We start from the raw sequence: 17,975 nt of genomic DNA on the forward strand, positions 1-17,975 counted from the left end.
GTTCATGAACATAAATGAAATAAAATACTAGTCTAGACAACCTTTATGGCAATTTCAGAATGTTTACATTTACCTTATTTGTTATGTCTAAATCCTCTATATGCTTTTAGTTCCAGTGAATAGGAGGATTCATATAATATGTCTATGCCTCTTCTCCTTCACTGGTTAGGACAAGTGCAAAGTGAAACTAGTAAACATTCAATAGAGGCAAAAGATGATCTCGGGCAAAACAGTAAATTAGGTAATTTTAGGATTTGGCATACACATTTTCTCTTCTCCACCTCCATTTCAGACTCAGGACCACTGTAAGATAGGAGGAGGTAGGATATGGAAGAAGGAAGGGAAGCATCTCTTTAAGAATGCCCAGTTATGCTACTTCCTAGCTTTGTGAGTTGAGGCAAATTTCTTACCTTCTCTAAGTTTTAGTATGATTTTTAGATAAGACAGGATTTGTGCACCTACAGATAATATTTACTGTTATTGTCAGTTATAATTTATAGTAATAGAAAACAGCTCTCACAGGTTCAGAATGAGATAATGTAGACAATGCAGTTTTCAGTTGGTATATGTTTCTTCTTCCAGGTGTTTGAGGTTGGCGAAGGAAGAATCATATCCTAAAATGCCAAGTTATTTTCTGAGTTTTTAGTAAGGGAAATAGGCAGGGCAGTACACATTTAACTCATGAATAATAGTGTTGGGTGACACCAGACATCTTTGTTTTCTTTTAGGCCATGGCGGTTAGCAGCTATTTATGTCTCATATTAATCTATCTTGGATCTGGAACTTATGGAAAGGTTCATAACCTCCATGTAGACTGAGTAACTAAAGGTCGTGAAGAGGCCACTTTTAACTACCATTCGCTGAAGAAAAAAAATAAGCAAAATTGTCCCTTCATACCAGAGACTCAAACCAAATGAAACATTGGTTCAGTTCAGGTTCAGTTAAAGGAATATTTTGATGTTCTTGCTCACTAGAAAATATATAAGGGTTTATTCTAGTTTGAACAAATTTGCTGGCTTTTAATATGTATATATTTGGTCTAGTTCATGGTTCAGCTAATATCTGAGTTCAGTTTGACTTGAGGTTTTGTAAATTGATACTATTTGGTCTGTAATGTGCGTCATAATTTGATTCCTTAGTTCTGAAGCTCTTTCCTATTTTGCCCTGTGAATAAATCAAAACCTTACTTTATTCTCTTCAAGTTCACTTACCCCTGCCAATACTGAGTTTTCCTCCAATGGAATGTGTGTTGCTAAGCCCTAAATATCAGTGAAGGAAGTTTTGTTTGTCCATATTCTCTTCATATAAGGAGCTCATTCTTCCTGAGCACAGCTGATAGTATCATAGAAACCAAGTCACATTCACCATATCTATATGTGCAGCAGTCCAGAGAGCTGTGGTAACCAGATAAAATCTGAACCCAGGACATTTCCATTGACTATCTGAGGAAAGTTTATGCAATGTCATATTTTGGTTAACTCTGGAATTGCCATGGGGTTAACTCTGGAATTGTTATTTTGATAGGCTAGCCAAGTAAGCTTGGCTTCTTGTATATTTTTCTCTGTATCTATCTCAGTCATTAAAGTCTTAATTTTCCCTTTTGTAACATTTCCCCAAACTGAGTTGAATCGAAAGAATAAAAGAACTTATGGGGAAGGAACCTTTTCTTTCCTTCCTTCCTTCCTTCTTTCTCTCCCTCCCTCCCTTCCTCCCTCCCTCCCTTCTTTCTTTCTTTCTTTCTTTCTTTTCTTTCTCTACAAGTCATTTTTGTAGCAACTGATGCTCTCTAGCTACTAGTGCTTCCTTCCTTCCTTCCTTCCTTCCTTCCTTCCTTCCTTCCTTCCTTTCTTTCTTTCTTTCTTTCTTTCTTTCTTTCTTTCTTTCTTTCTTTCTTTCCTTCCTTCTTTCCTTCCTTCTTTCTTTCTTTCTTTGTAGACATGTATACATACTATTGAAAGGCAAACCTCTAAGATGTTCCTAAACTTCTCAGAAAAGATGTACAGTCTTTAAAAGGGGGGAGTTAAGGAACATAAAACAGGAAGATTCAATGAGAGAGCCCTTGCTTGCAGTCTGCTCAAGGCCATTCATGATAGAGGACCTAGCTATTTCCACCTCCTAGACATACCAATTCTGTTCACTTGAAATAAAATGTGAGCCGCAAAGGCAAGTCATATATGGAATTTAATAGTTGTTAGTAACCACATTTCTAAAAGTCAGAAGAAAAAGTTAAATTAACTTGAAAATGTTTAGCAATGTATTCAAAATATTGGAATATCAACATATAATCAACCTAAGACATTATCGAGATGTTTGAGTTGTATTTTACTTAACGACACAATCTGGCTAGCCACATATCATATGATCAGCAGCCACATATGATTAGTGGTTACTGTGTTAATCCCTTTCTTCTCCAGCTAAGAGCAGTTCAGGGTAACAATTCCTTGTATGAATTAAATGCTGTGTGCTTTGGTGGAGTCTCTGGTCTGCTTGTGGTGTTTGGTTTTCCTGTGGCTTGATTGGTTTCTTAAGTCAGTTTGTTTGAGCAGGCAGACAGCTTCCTACTGTCTTCCCATCTCCTGGCCAGGGAAGTGTGGGATACCATGGAGGGTGGTATGGTGTCTTTGTGCTGCTTTGCACATAGGCCATACGTAATATGTCTTTGTTTCCAGTGTCCCATCTTACATATTCTATCACTTTCTCTAATGTCATTCTAAGTAGAAGAGCTGGACTTGTTAGGATTGGAGGAAGCTGAAAACCTCCCTAGATTCCTTCTCCAATGTGATTCTTTCTAATGCTGCAGCTTATGTCCAATTTAGCTGAAAGAACTAAGTCAACTTTTCTATCACTATTGGAGAGACCTTAGAATATGGCTGGGTTAGACAAAACAGTGAAGGCCACTGAGAACCACATAGTGCATGAGGTGTGCTGCCCCATCCCTACAATCAGAGTCCTATTAGCCTACTCTATCCAAGGACTTGTATTTAAGTACAATTGAATCTCTAAAGTTTTAGTGGAGTACTAGGTACTAAGAAGAAAAAAAATATGACAAGTATCTTGTAGTGTTGGCATTTGTTTTATTTGGATATTTGCATAGCTAATATAAATTTATATTATAAAACTTCATAGTTTTATTATCACTGCAATCTATAAATTAATCTTTAAAACAACCTTATATGTAGTATTGTTAGCCTTGTTTAGAGATGAAGAAACTGAAGATTAAGTGACTTGCCCAAGATCACTCAGGCTCCCTGTTCTACAAACATGCTCTGAGCAGAACCACCTTCAGCAGGACAGAAATGAGAGTATGGATAGCATTGTCAGGCCTGAGCAAACAACCTAGACACTTCCAGTCCCCTTAACATGAGTCCTTTTCTTGAGAAAAACTCATCTGTATCAAAATATTGCAGGGTTGGGTATAGGTGAAATGTTCACTCCTCCCTTTTCTTGAAAGGATTCACAACTTCATAAGACTCATTAGAAAATTAGATTTAAAATTCAAATTTTATCTAATCTAACAGTATCTCAGAACCTATGTGATTCTGTTTGGCATGAATAGCAACCCAATGACCAAATCATTGAGAACAGTTTCTGGTTCTCTATTCTTGCTTTCCTAATGGATGGGGCTAAGGAGATGGACAAAGGATTTCTTTGTGCAAAAACAATTGGCCAAGTTAACCCAAGCGCTACAGGGAATAGATATTCATGTGAAAACCCATAGGGTCTGCCTCTCTTGGTCTCATTTTGAAGTAAGGCTAAACCACCTTGAAACGACTTGGATTGCCTTCTAGTTGAAAAATGAACTTTACAATTTAGGCAAGGCCGGGGGTGGGGGGGATGGAGGGGAGAATGTAGTTGTGGAGGTGGGAGGGAAGGGATGATGGGGAAAACCAAAGGAGGAGGTAACAATGCTTGATAGGAAATGTACTTATTACCTTACTCATGTAACTGTAACCCCCCTGTACAGTATTTTTACAATAAAATGTATACATAAAAAAGAAAATCTCCCTGTATATGTGAACAGGAAACACAGTTTCTTTGGGTTCAAATGAAGGACAGCTTAAAGCATCTCAATATGAAAAAATGATGAGGTGGCTGAATTATGCATTGAGATGTCCCTCTATAAGACTTTAGGAGATGAGACAATATTAGACAGAAAATGAGTCACTAAAGATCACAGTGGAGATATATGATGGGTAATTGTTTAGACATCTTGAAATAGATTCTGTGATCAGATCCTGGAAACCACCACACAGGGAGGAGAAGTAATAGTTTATACACTTTAAACAAGGTATACCCTGATCAGAACCATTATATCTTTTATAATATATAATTTTTATTTTTTATTTTTATATTTATTTATTTTTTAATTTTTTTTTTTGTCATTGGGGCCTGAACTCTGGGCCTGGGCACTGTCCCTCAGCCCTTCAGTTCAAGACGAGCACTCTACCACTTGAGCCACAGCAACACTTCTGGTTTTCTGGTGGTTTATTGGAGATAAGAATCTCATGGTTGGGCTGGGAAGGTGGCTCAGTGGCAGAGTGCTTGCCTTGCATGCCTGAGGCCCTGGGTTCGATTCCTCAGCACCACATAAGCAAAAGGAAAAAAAAGCCAGAAGTGGTGCTGTGGCTCAAGTGGTAGTGCACTAGCCTTGAGCTGAAGAGCTGAGGGACAGCGCCCAGGCCCAGAGTTCAGGCCTCACAACCGGACCCCCCCCCCCCCCCCAAAAAATGGTCTTTCCTGCCCGGGCTGTCTTTGAACCTTGATCCTCAGATCTCAGCCTCCTGAGTAGCTAGGATTATAGGAATGAGTCACCAGTGCCTGGCTTATAATTTTTATTGTAACCCATTGTATCTTTGTTAATTGTCTCTCAGGTTTATCATGAGGATAATAAAACAATTTGAAAATAAATGTAGAATAGTAACTACAATGGTAAATGGACTATGAAATTGTTATCATAGACTTTTGTAAATGGTATTCATATTGAGCAATATTTTAGAAAAGACATCAAATTAAAATCAGTGGATTTGGTTTTTAGTTGGGTTTAGTATTAGTATCAGCAAAGAAAGGAAGGGCCTATCATGGTTGCTCATGCCTGTAAACTTGGCTTTTTGGGAGGGAGAAATTAGTGGGATTATGACTTAAAGGCTATCCTGAGCAAAATGTTAATACCCTAGAACAACCAACAACTGGAGGTGTGCTTCATGTAAATACATGACTCTTAAGTTCAAACTCCAAACAAAAACAAACAGCCAAAAGAAAAACAAACTAATGGAGTGAGATGGAAAGCCAGGGCTAAGTGAATGAACAATGAGCATTAAGTCAGTTTGATCCCAGTTACAGGCTGAGAGAAAAGCAAATGCTAAGCTGACCCTTCTTGAAACCATTCGGATAATAAAATTTGCCTTACTTGCCTTCTATAGGACTTTTTATTCACAATCTCTGGAACCACTTACCCCCAACTTCCTATCAGTGGCATCTTAATTTTCAGGGATCAATCACTACAGCCTCCAGACAAGGGAGTCCACAGTGTGGAAACTCAGTGGTTGTAACCCTCCCTTCCTGGTAACTGCTCACTTTACTAATGAAACAGAAAATTGTTCTTTGGGAATAGCCATCCCCCACCAACCTAATCCTTACTCCTGGGGACCTATTTTCTCCTCATATATTTAAATCCCTGTCTTTGAGGTAAGTTAGCCTATTTGCCTTAATATCCTTCCTGCTTAGGCTTGTCCTGGTCCGTTCTGACAGGAAAGGCAGACAGAGCCAGGTTGCTAAGGATGTGTGCTGGGGCAAGGACAAGCACAGTCATTCAGAGAAGTCACTAAGACAAGGCCAGATGGGGCCAAGCTTGGCAACTGTGCTACATAGCTGAAAGGCATCATCTAAGAGAGGTGACAGACAGGGCACAAATACCATCTTCTCAGACAGCTCTGTGGCATGAAGGTAGTTTTGCCATTCTGGCTGTTCTGCCTTCTATTGTTTCATGGCATTGTGTGTTTGCCCAACTTTTTTTTTTTTTTTTGCAAAATGAACACAAGCTCTTGCTAACCACTTTCCAATTAAACCAAATCAAGTAGGATAGAGGCTTTGAAGATGGCTGTCAGCTCTGGTGTCTGTTTTTACCTTCTGATTCCTTTCTCTTTGTCAGAGCCTTACAATCTTTCTCCTTAACTATTGTCAGAAAATTGTCAATGGAAAGATTCCTTGAAGCAAATAATTTTAAGGAGGGAATGCCAAAAACAAAAAATAATGTACATAGGCTACATTTGAATTCTGTCTGATACTTCCTCTATCTGGAACAGGTTGAGAGGAGGGGAGGGCATGTTGCATGCAAGAGAGAGTGAGAGAGAGTGAGCAGAAGAATGAGCAAGAGCTAGTCTAAGTAGCAAAATGGCCTAAATTGTAACTGCTAGTCCCACAGATAAAGTTTACACTGCTGTTATCATGAATATTTCCTGAAGATATAATCTTTCCATATCACTTGAGCTAGTAACTCCTAAGTTTTTCAGAACATGAACATTAATAATGGAGGTGAAAGAGATACAAGTGTGTTTGCTAGCACATTGTTTCAAGTGGAAGTGAGCAGAAAAATGAGCACTTAGGCACCTATTTACGGGTTTTAAGTGCCCATTTAGTCATCTCTCATAGCTCCTGGAAAGACTGTCTTTTTTCACATTTATTCCTTTAGCCAACAGCTATGGAGCACTGCCTCTAAGGGAGGCAAACTATTAAATGAGGAGGTATCAGAAATGATTAAGTTACTTCATGTTACGTGGCAGGCGAGGATAAAGTTTAATGTGAAGACAGAGCCATACAAAGGGTATTATTGGAGCTCAGAGCATGAATTATATTCAGAGGGCTGGAGGTAACACTTGAGAAATCTTAGAAGATGAACCTGGTACAGGCATATCTATACAGACAAAAAAGTAGATTAGTGGTTGCTAGGGGCTGGGGGAGGGGGAGGCATTGAAAGAAACTAGAAAATGTCTACAAACTGGTAGGAAATGAGCAGACAAAATAGACAGAGATTGACAGTGGGTCTTCCTGCATCTGCCTAATTACATGCCACCAAAATGATGTGCCCAGGCCCAGATCACCCATACTTTTACCCCTTTAATATAAGGCACACAACCTCTCTGGGTTTCTCTTTTTTCTCTATAAAATTATGCAAGACAAAATAATAATTTGCTAGGCTACTTCTCACATATGTAGGGTCAAACCTGGGAATGAATATGAAAAAGGTTTGAAGGGGGCATGGGGGAGGGGAAGGGGATGTGCCTTGCTTTGCACAGAAGTCTAATGAACTGAGGATTACAGCTCTTTCCCTTTGGAGGAACGTCTTTATGTCCTCGTTCTGCTCATCAAATCACTTGTATGTGTGCCTTGTTTAAATGTTCTTAATGTCTTAGGAGGGAATGATAACTTACCCCTTTGTATGTTTTTGATTTTTATCCTTTTTCTCTTGCCTTGGGCTAGCAAATGGAACCTCCAGCAGCCAGCTGTCTACTCCCAAGTCTAAGCAGTCTCCCATCTCCACTCCCACCAGCCCTGGCAGTCTCCGGAAGCACAAGGTATTATGTCTCTTATACCTTACTAAACCCCTTTGCACTCAGTTTCTTTATTGGATGGGTGGAGGTTTTCTTATCTATTCTACTTCAACATACAGTGACAGCAGAATTCCATTTCATCTGCCTCCATTATCTTCATTTCCTGAGAATCCCAACAGGGTCTAAATTTCTAGTTATAATCTTAAGTGCCTATTCTGAAGTAATGGTGTAACCAAACCGCGATTGTGGCATCGGTTTAGCTCTTGTCTCCTTAATTCAGTGAAACAGAAAGAAGGTGTTGAAGGAAGCTTCTATCACCAGGTAACCTAACAAAGGAAATAATGTGATAGTGGTTCAAAGAAAAGTTGCACAAAGTTACTCCCTTTCAATTCAGTGGACTTCAATAACCAAAGGGCTCTACTTTCACTGTGCACTGTTTATTAGCAGGCAGATTTTTGTGCAGTATGTGAAATATTTGCACAAATGTATTGCAAGGGCCATAGTCACCATTAAGACCCTTTGTGCTAACACAGATAAATACATCATTAAAATAATAGAAGTATAAGAGCTGGAGGCATAGCTCAGTGGTATAAGGTTGCCATTTTACATACAAGAAAAATGAGACAGAGATAGGTAAGTTACTTCCTAGGGCAACTTAGTTATAAAACAGGTACCCAAGTCATCACAAGTGGTATTCTGAAGTCAGTTCAAAACTATCTCTTAAGAGCACATTGTATGCATCACATTCTGTGTTCAGTGACATTGTGTTGGTAACTTGAACTCTGCTATGGTAAAGCCAATTATACATGGAAATAAGGAAAAAATTATGTAAGTTAAGATTGTCATTTTCACACAAAAAATCACTTGTTAGAATTTAATAGTACACTACACTCTGACATCCATTTTCATTTCCTTTTCTCTACATCAGTCTTCATTTCCAGGTTAATCTGACTCTTACTTTGCTAATGCGATTCCATTCCTCTAATAACCTCTTTTTCTTTTGCCAGTCCTGGGCTTGAACTCAAAGCCTGGACACTGTCCCTGAGCTTCTTTTGCTGAAGGCTAGCACTCTACCACTTGAGCCACAGCACCACTTCTGGCTTTTTCTGTTTATGTGGTACTGAGGAATCGAACCCATGGCTTCATGCATGCTAGGCAAGCATTTTACCACTAGGCCACATTCCCAGCCCCCTTTAATAACCTCTTTAACGTCCAGTATTGACCTTTCTGATTGTTCTGTTGAGCTGTTTGGCTTCAAGATTTGCTGAACTGTTTTATAGACTGTTACCCAGATATCAAAAGATGGATGAAAATTGCATTTATAGTCAGTTTTCAGTTACTGATGAGCAGAAAACCTTGCTAATATGGACATTACAAAATAGAACAACCTACATCTGTTCTTCTAATGCCTTTAAAGAACCTCCCATACCACCATGTTTCTTCCATTATATTTTCCCTATGCCTTTATGCCCTACCTTTCTTTTTTTTTTTAATTTAATTTTATTTTATTTGAGAACATACTGTACAGAGGGGTTACAATTACATGGGCAGGATAATGCATACATTTCTTACCAAGCATTGCAGCCTCCTCCTTTGTTTACCCTTCACCTCCCTTCCCACCCTCCCCCCCTCCCCCCACCCAATCAAACCCCCCTCCCCCCCCACCTTTCTTCTGGGAAGAGCCACTTTCCTAAGTATATTCCATCACTTACTCAGCACTGACTCCAAAATGCTAGAGGCAACTTGAGCATTTACTCTGTACATTCAGTCAGTTTAAATCATCCATGTCCAGTTTATTTAGGCTGAGGATTGATCATCCCTAAGTCCACTAAGGTGAGTGAGTATTGACAATGTCAAACTTTTTATTGGTTGTTCTTGCAGGCACTTGTGCTTTGTGTGTGTGTGTGTGTGTGTGTGTGTGTGTGTGTGTGTGTAAGTGGGGTTTCAATTCTAAAAACATTTTAACCATTGTAGAACTGAAAGTAACAGAATTGTCTGACCTTACTGATTCCTTCATTGTTGAATTTTCAATATATCATTTGATTTTTAAAATAATCTTTTTTGTGTCATTCCTGGGGCTTGAACTCAGGGCCTGGGCATTGTCCCTGGGCTTTTGTGTTCAAGTCTGGAGCTCTACAACTTGAGCCACACCTTGACTTCCAGATTTTTGTGGTCAATCAGAGATGAGAGTACCACATACTTTCCTTCCCAGGTTGGCTTTGAATTGTGATCCTCAGATCTCAGCTTCTCTGTAGCTAGGATTACAGGTGTGAGCCACTGGTACCTGGCATTAAAATTATTCTTTTAGTCAATAATACAAACATGAAGTAATAAATCTAGAGCAAGTATTAAAATAAACACTTATATTTGTATGCCGTGCTATTTTTATGAACATATCTTTATATTACTTCCAGATTATAGAAGAGCTATATCAATTTTATATAAATTTACCAGTTACTTATATTTTGCCACATTTATTTTTCCGTTCTACCTCTATGTGCATGCATACAAAAGCACATATATACTCATTACACTTTACTATTTTCCAAAACCATGAGATTAAATTGCAAACATTATGCATTTTTACCTTTAAATATTCCATATATCTAATAAAAGAGACATTTTCTTTTCTAATCACAGTACAATGACCAAAGCTATGAGGTTTAATACTATCATCATTTTGCAGCACATATTCAAGCTTTATCAATTGCTTCAGTGATGTTATTTTTCTGGTCTAAGATCTAATCTAGGATCATAAATTATAATCAGTTACAATGTCATTTTATTCTTTTGTAATTTGGAAATTTCCTGAACCTTTATGTTTCAAGAAAGTATATTGTAGGAATGAAAAGCATAGGGTAATTATTTGGTAGACTTCTGTTTTCCTTTTTCTTTTCTTCTTTTTTTTTTGTACTGAACACTCTTCCTCAGCTTGCTGGTTCAAATCTGACACTGTACCACTTGAGCCCTGCCTTCATCCTGCATTTTTGCGGGTTAACAAGAGAATTCAATCCAGACTGGCTTTGAGCCTTAATCTTTCAGGTCTAAGTCTCCTGAGTAGCCAGGATTGCAGGTATGAGCCATGACTACCTCATTCTTTCTTTCAATTTGGGCTTGTCTTATGTTTTCTCATGACTAGAGTCAAGTGATGCATTTGGGGCAGGAATATCTGTAAATGCTATCACATCCCTCCCACTGCACCTTACCAAGAGGCAATAGCTTCATGTTTTATACCACCAGTGATGGAGGCTGAACTGATTTTTCTGAATGAGGTAAAAAATATGTCTTGTGGCTACTCTGATCCCCTTGTGCCTCAGTTTCCAGCTTCACACCACTCCGTTCAGCCAGCTCTCTGAGCCTAACACCATCAATATCTCTGGACATTGGCCCTTAACATATCTCATCTGAACTTCTGTCCAAATGGACCTGAAAGGTGTGAGTCATGTTGGAGACAGGAAGCAGGTGGCTGAGGCCATGACTTTCCTTCTGCATACTTGGAAACAATCTTGAAATCCCAGCATCCCTTTGGTAACTTTTGATGGCTGTGGCAGGCCTAAACTGTAATCAGAGTTTTGGCTTCTCTTGTAGAGCAGCTCATGTAGAATACTCTTTAATGCAGCTGCAATGGGGTTAGCCAAAGTCCGCATACTCAAGTGCTATGATATGGACACAAAGTAAATCTTTGAGTTGTTAATGAGAACAACATTTTGCTTTTCTATACTGCTTTAACCTTCTGTGATGCTATTTTCTCATTCACTATTATGATATTCCTGTGGAGGAATATCATAATATCACTGTGGGGTGATTAGCATTCCTACTGTATTGATTTGAAGAAAGGACTATAGAGAGATTAAGGAGAAAAATTTATTGAAGCCACCATCTGGAGATAGTCCCCTATTGGTGATGTTCAAAAAATCTAGAAATACAGAGAAAACCTTCTGTTCAGTTAATTTTTTCAGGTTACTGCATTCCACTTAGGAAATTGAAGAAAATATATTTAATACATTATCTGAACATCTATCTGTACACACCACACACACACACACACACACACACACACACACAGATTCTTTCATCTTCCTCCATGTGATTGGAGAGATATTTTGATGAACAAACCAAAACTTCGACCTTGAAATCAGAGTAATAAAAGGATTCGAGGTGCAAAAAGCAGAGTAAGAAAAACATCTGATTTGGGGAGGGTAGGAGATGGGGAACAATTTTCAAAGACATGACATTTAAATAGGATCTCCAAGGCTTTGATTGTTGGTTTAGAGAACAGGCATTCCAGCTTTGAAAAACGTCCATAAGAACAAAGCCACACCTCCATGAACGTTCAGGGCTCATTCAAGAAATAGAAAATGTGGAATAGAAGCCAGATTTCTCAAAAGCCTTTCATGACTTTCTTTGGACTATAAGTTCCTTGGACCACAGACCAACTTTTTTGTTTTCTCTAATGCAGTAGTATTGCCAGCACAGCTGCATTTGTTATAAACATTTTGTTCCTTAGGGCTCCAAGGGACTAAGCAAATGAATTTCAGGTGCAAATTATTTGTATTGTTAAGCGATATGCACGTTTCTGTATTTCTACATATCAGTCAACAGAAACAGAATTCAGAGACAATGACTTTTCCTGAACACTCTTCTACCCATACAAGAAAATAAAGTATAAATTGGAAATAAATCATCAATAGGAAATAGGGAGATCAGAAGTTCAGAAGTTGATACCTAGGTCTAGTCTCATGGATTTTCACCATAGCCTTATCCATACCTACCTTAAGTCATCATTGCACTCTTAGATGTTTACTACACTCTTAGATGTTTACTACTTTGTCTGAGCTAAAGTCTGGAACAATATTCTCATAGAATTATTTCCATAAATCAGTTCCACTAAGTGTCTTTTACTTGAACAAGTTAGAGCAGAAGTGGATGTTGATACTCAGTGGTTCATTGTGGTAAGACTCACAGTGGCCTCTAAATTTTGTAAAGTCATTGTGTACTGCCTGAAAATTACTCTAGGAGTTCACCAACGAGAATATTCAGTTCACTTCATGTGCTTTAGTGTAACTAAAGAAAAATGCAATTATTGGAATTGCATCTTTAAACAATTTGAGAACTAGAAAGAATATTAGAGATCGGATAGTCCACATCTCCTTCAGTTTTCAGCTAAAGAAAGTAAAGGTCCTGAAAGCGTAAGTTAAAAGACAAAGCTAGGCTTATCAACTGAAAATTATGACTCTTAATCCTGTCATTTTTCTACCAGATGAGAGTTTCATAATATGTATGTTGAAATTATGAAATTCATAAAAATAAAAAAATAAAACTGGCTGGGTGTCAGTAGCCCATGCCTATAATTCTAGCTATTCAAGAGGCTGAGATCTGAGAATTATGGTTCAAACTAGCCCAGGACAGAAAAGTCCTTGAGACTTTTTTTTTTTTTTTTTGGGTCCAGTCGTGGGGCCTGAACTCTGGGCCTGGGCGCTGTCCCTCAGCTCTTCAGCTCAAGGCTAGGGCTCTACCACTTGAGCCACAGCGCCACTTCTGGCTTTTTTCTTTTTGCTTATGTGGTGCTGAGGAATCGAACCCAGGGCCTCAGGCATGCAAGGCAAGTGCTCTACCACTGAGCCACCTTCCCAGCCTCCTTGAGACTCTTATCTCCAATGAACCAATAGAAAACCAAAAGTAGTGCTGTGGCTCAAAATGGTAGAGTGCTACCCTTGAGTGCAAAAATTCAGGGACAGCACCTAGGCTCTGAGTTCAATCCCCATGTCCAACAAAAAATAAAATTAAAAAGAAAAACTACTACAACCCCTCTTACATTTATACATATTATTACATTCTAAATATTATGATGTTAATTATCCATCCCTGCATGCATTTTGCTGTATATGATTGTATTCTTTTTTAATGTTTTATTATCTTAAGTAGTTATACAAAGAGGTTGCTATTTAACAGTTTATGAATACAATGCATCTTGCTCAATGTCACCCTTTTCAACATTTTCACCCATTCCTCCCAAACCACCCGTTCCCTCACTTTTCTTCATTTGTAACATATACATTGAATTCTTGACTGCATTCTCTTCTTCATTCTGCCAACTCCTTTCTCTATGACCCCACCCCACCCCTTCCAAGTACTTGCGTCCTAGTGTTCATTTTGTTGAACTTTGACTCTGCCTTTCTAAGGCATTACGTTCTTTTAGTTTTCCCTTGAATCCATATTTCAGTTAATACATTCTACCATATTTCAGTTAATACATTTGTATTCACTTGCATACCACCTAATATATTTACTTATTAGTTTATAAAAGAATTCTAGCTTACATATATGAAGGAAAATATACACCCTTTTTCTCTCTGCCAGACTTACTTCACTTAACATAATTTTTCTAGGTCTTTCCATTCCTTTACAAATGATACCATATTATTCCAATTGGATAAGTAAAATTCATATATTCATATATATATACATATATATGGAGATGTAGGTCAAATGATGCAAAGCAATTTTGTAAATTGAATAAATCTAGAGATCTAATGTATAACACAAAGACAGTAGCTAATAAAATTATATTAGGAGAATTCTATTTTCATTTACTGGGGATTTATCCCAGTCCTGGGATATGTGCCAATCCTGGGGATTGAACTCAGAGCTTAGGACCTGTCCTTGAGATCTTTTGCTCAAGGCTCTACCACTTGAGCCACATTTTCAATGATGGTTAATTGGACATAAGAGACTCATGCACTTTCCTGCCCAGGCTTGCTTCAAATTCAGATCTCAGCTAGGATTACAGGTGTGAGTCACTGGCACCCAGCCATATTTACCACAGTGTAATGTGGTATATCTTCATTATTTTCCTTTATATCTGATAATTATGGCTTTAAACAAAAGTAATTTTTCTTGATTTCCTTAAATATTTCTATGCAATTATGTCTCCCAGTCTTTGCTGAGGATCGGGGAATCTCTCCCTCAGCCTTTAACTTGCTACTTGCATAGGACTTCAAGGTTAGCCAGAGATGAAAAACTAGAGCTTCTCTTTCCTGAGAATATGCCCAAGCCTCAACATATGCCTGACCTTCTAGATTCCTAGTAATATATATTAGAAGCTTTTGAAGCTCCCAATGAAGAGCTACTTCTATACAGTTTTCCTTATGAGGCCTGAAGCAGCTTTATTTGTTCCACCTTTTGCCCACCTTCAGGCAACTACAATTTTTAAACACTTGTATCTGTTTTTAACACACCCTGAAAATACTGTTCCAATAAGTGTGCTCTGAATTATGTCAAATAAAGAAATCTTTAAGGTAGAGTTTCCAGTGTGCTCCAACACAGACCAAAGTGTGACAGTTCTCTGAGAATGTCATTGTTGAGCTCTGATTCCTCAACTTCAGTGATGCCCAGGTTGCTTTTTGTGGATATTGGAGGCTGCTGATTTTCAAGGGTACTGTGAAGCTGGAAATGGGAAGCATGAAAGTAGGACAAGCTAAGACACCACAAATCATAGTATCATTACAAGTTTCAAACATTTTTGTTCAATAAATACCTCTTTTTAATTATGAAAATACCATACAGAGAGGTTACAATTACATGAGCAAGGTAATGAATACATTTCTTATCAAGCATTGTAGCCTCCTCCTTTGTTTCCCCTTCCCATCCCTTCCCATCTCTCCATCGCCCCCCCATTTCACCTCCCCCCTGCACCAAAGTTGTAAAGTTTGTTTTTTGACATAACGTCTTGTACATCTCATTGTTGCAATGGGCCCACTTGTATCCCTATTTAAATGATTTGTTTTTTCCCCTCCCCAAAGTATACCAACATCAAATACAGTGAAAACAGGGGTTATACTGTGGGGAGGGACATACAAAGCAACAAAGAAATCATCTTATAAATATGCTAGAAACAATAGCAAGAAAGAAAAACCATTTGAGTCCTTATCTTGGGTTTCATTTCGCCTAACATCAACTTATCTGACCATTTCTGCTTTTATTTTTGCAAACCTTCAGTTCATTTCCAGAGTTCTGAAAAAAGTTACTTTACTAATGTCACTGTATTTATGGAAGAACAAATTTTCATGGTATTATTCCACCTTTCTGGATGCCAAGCTCAAAAATATTTTGGCTCTTATTGAATTTTAATATTACTCAAGCATTTGTGAATTAAATCCCTGCATAGACTACTTTATTATATATTCTTTTGCTTTAATTCAATTTTATAAACATGTTGTTACAATGTTATTATTCCTCACATTATGCCTCTTACATCTTTATTATTTTGTTATTAACTTCTGTGTGATCATTTAGGACAGCTACCCCTCTGGCCTGAGTCCCACTATATTTTTGTGTAAATAGTCCCTGATAGAAAAAAAATGTACATCTTAAAGAGACACAAAGAAATAAATCTCAACGAAATGAAGAAGCGTCTGTGAAACAGATCGTACATGACCATCAGAGAAAGTCCAAAATATTATTGCTTACCCTTTTACAAAAAAGTTTGTTAAACCCTTATATACAGTGAAGGAGGGGACAGTAGTTGATGAGACTTGAGTTTATTTTTCTATGGTTGTCTTTGATGTGTTTTTAAATCATTCAGTATTCCTTTGAATAGCCACTGGTTATATAGTCTCAGAGCTGGAAGAGACCTCATGGGATTGTCTATTACAAAGTATGTATTTTTTTCAGATGGTGTCTCATTATGTACACCTGACTAGTCTTAACTCCATATTCTGGGGTATTTATCCCAGACCTGGGGATTAAATTCAGGGCTTAGGACCTGTCCTTGAGATCTTTTGCTCAAGGCTCTACCACTTGAGCCATGTCACCTGGCTTCTTGATGGTTAATTGGAGATAAGAGTCTCATGTACTTTCCTGCCCAGGCTTGCTTTGAATTCAGATCTCAGCTAAGATTACAGGTGTGAGTCACAGGCACTCAGCCATATTTACCACAGTTTTATATCAGATAACACAGAACTGAAATCATCCCATATGCCATTAAATAGGTGAATGGTCAAAAGGTGTTATATCCACACCATGGAATACACTCTACAGTATAAAAGAGCAAAATGCTGATACATAGAACAACTTGGATGAATCTTCAGGGAATTATGTTGAGTGAAAGTGATGAATCCTAAAATATTACTTTATAGTTCCATTTATACAACATTCTTAAGATGCAAATTGTACAGATAGAGTATATTATTTGTTGCCAAGGCATAGAGATGAGGGAAGATAAGTCTATAAAAGGGTAATACAAGGGAGCTCTATGTGAGTACAGTTCTGTATTTGTACACATGATACAATCACACAAGATTATACATGCACACATACACACACAAATGAGAATAACTAAAATTGCAAGCTATTACCCATGGGGAAAAGTGAGTGAATGGGGCATCACTGCATAGATACTTCTTATATCTTTTTCAACTTCTGTTGAAAATAAAATACAAAATAAAAATTAGGAAAAACACTAATTAGAAAACAACATGAAACAATCATTCCATATCTTGAAAGGTGAAAGAAAAGGAAAGTTAACTTTGTCTCTTCTCTTCTTATAGGACCTGTACCTTCCCCTCTCATTGGATGATTCGGATTCACTCGGTGATTCCATGTGAAGGAGACATGACTACAGAGTCCAAAGTATAATGCAGGCCTACCAATAATGTAGGGTAACTTTGCTCAAATATCCAACAGGACTCTTGGTGCTTTCAAATTTTGTTGTTGTTGTTATTTTCAAAACACACTGCAATATGTTTGAGTTTACTTTCCTGTGACTTCTCCTCTGGGCCACTAATTCACAGTTACCAGTTATGAGATAGATTGATAGCCATCTTTTAAGGTAACATTCCAGGAATGCAAAATGTGCTAGTCCATGAACTTTCTACTGAGCACTTTGCTCTTACGTGACAGCTTTACTTCTGTGGGATGCATAGCCCCCAAAATGTTTTCATGGGGTACAAAAACCCATTGGTAGTTTCAATAGTGATAAAGCTAAGTTCTTTTTGTCTTAAAATTTAACAGTGCAGGAGGATTCCTGAGGTTGGCAAGGCAGCTCCCCAGCCTTGCTTTTCACTCTTAATTTTGCCCCCCTCCCAACTTGTTGTCTAGCACCAATGCTGGTTGACAAGGGGGACAAACACCAGCAACTTATAATTGTGATACAAGATTGTTAGGACCATGGTGCAGAAATAGCTAAAAATAGTGTGACAGAATCAGCAAATGCCGAAAACACTTCAGTAGAGTTTATAAAGCACAATGAATTCCTGGTCAATCATTCTATTCTAATGGGACAATTTGGAATCAATAAGCAATTGATACGAGTCTTGGGTAAGGGACTTCATATACTTGATTCCTCAAGGAGGCTGCCTAACATACCAACTTATTATGTGAACTATGTGGTATCCATCTATCTCTGTTCTATTGAATGCCTTGTAAACA

At 38.0% G+C, this 17,975-nt stretch overlaps 1 protein-coding gene across 2 annotated transcripts in view; it reads left to right on the forward strand.

The window, feature by feature from the left end:
• The window catches only part of Dcx (doublecortin), a 96,569-nt gene extending 79,413 nt beyond the window's left edge, over nucleotides 1–17,156 (forward strand). The window contains exons 6-7 of one of the 2 annotated variants that reach the window (XM_042690071.1): nucleotides 7,477–7,571; nucleotides 17,096–17,156. In XM_042690071.1, the coding sequence (XP_042546005.1) occupies nucleotides 7,477–7,571; nucleotides 17,096–17,152 (152 nt within the window). In that variant the 3' untranslated portion in view covers nucleotides 17,153–17,156. The remainder of the gene's footprint in view (nucleotides 1–7,476; nucleotides 7,572–17,095) is intronic. The other variant, XM_042690072.1, reaches the window with a different exon arrangement.
• The last annotated feature ends 819 nt before the right edge of the window (nucleotides 17,157–17,975 follow it).

Source organism: Dipodomys spectabilis, unplaced genomic scaffold (assembly GCF_019054845.1).
Source record: "Dipodomys spectabilis isolate Male_0828 unplaced genomic scaffold, ASM1905484v1 ptg000132l, whole genome shotgun sequence".
In the NCBI taxonomy this organism is placed as follows: domain Eukaryota; kingdom Metazoa; phylum Chordata; class Mammalia; order Rodentia; family Heteromyidae; genus Dipodomys; species Dipodomys spectabilis.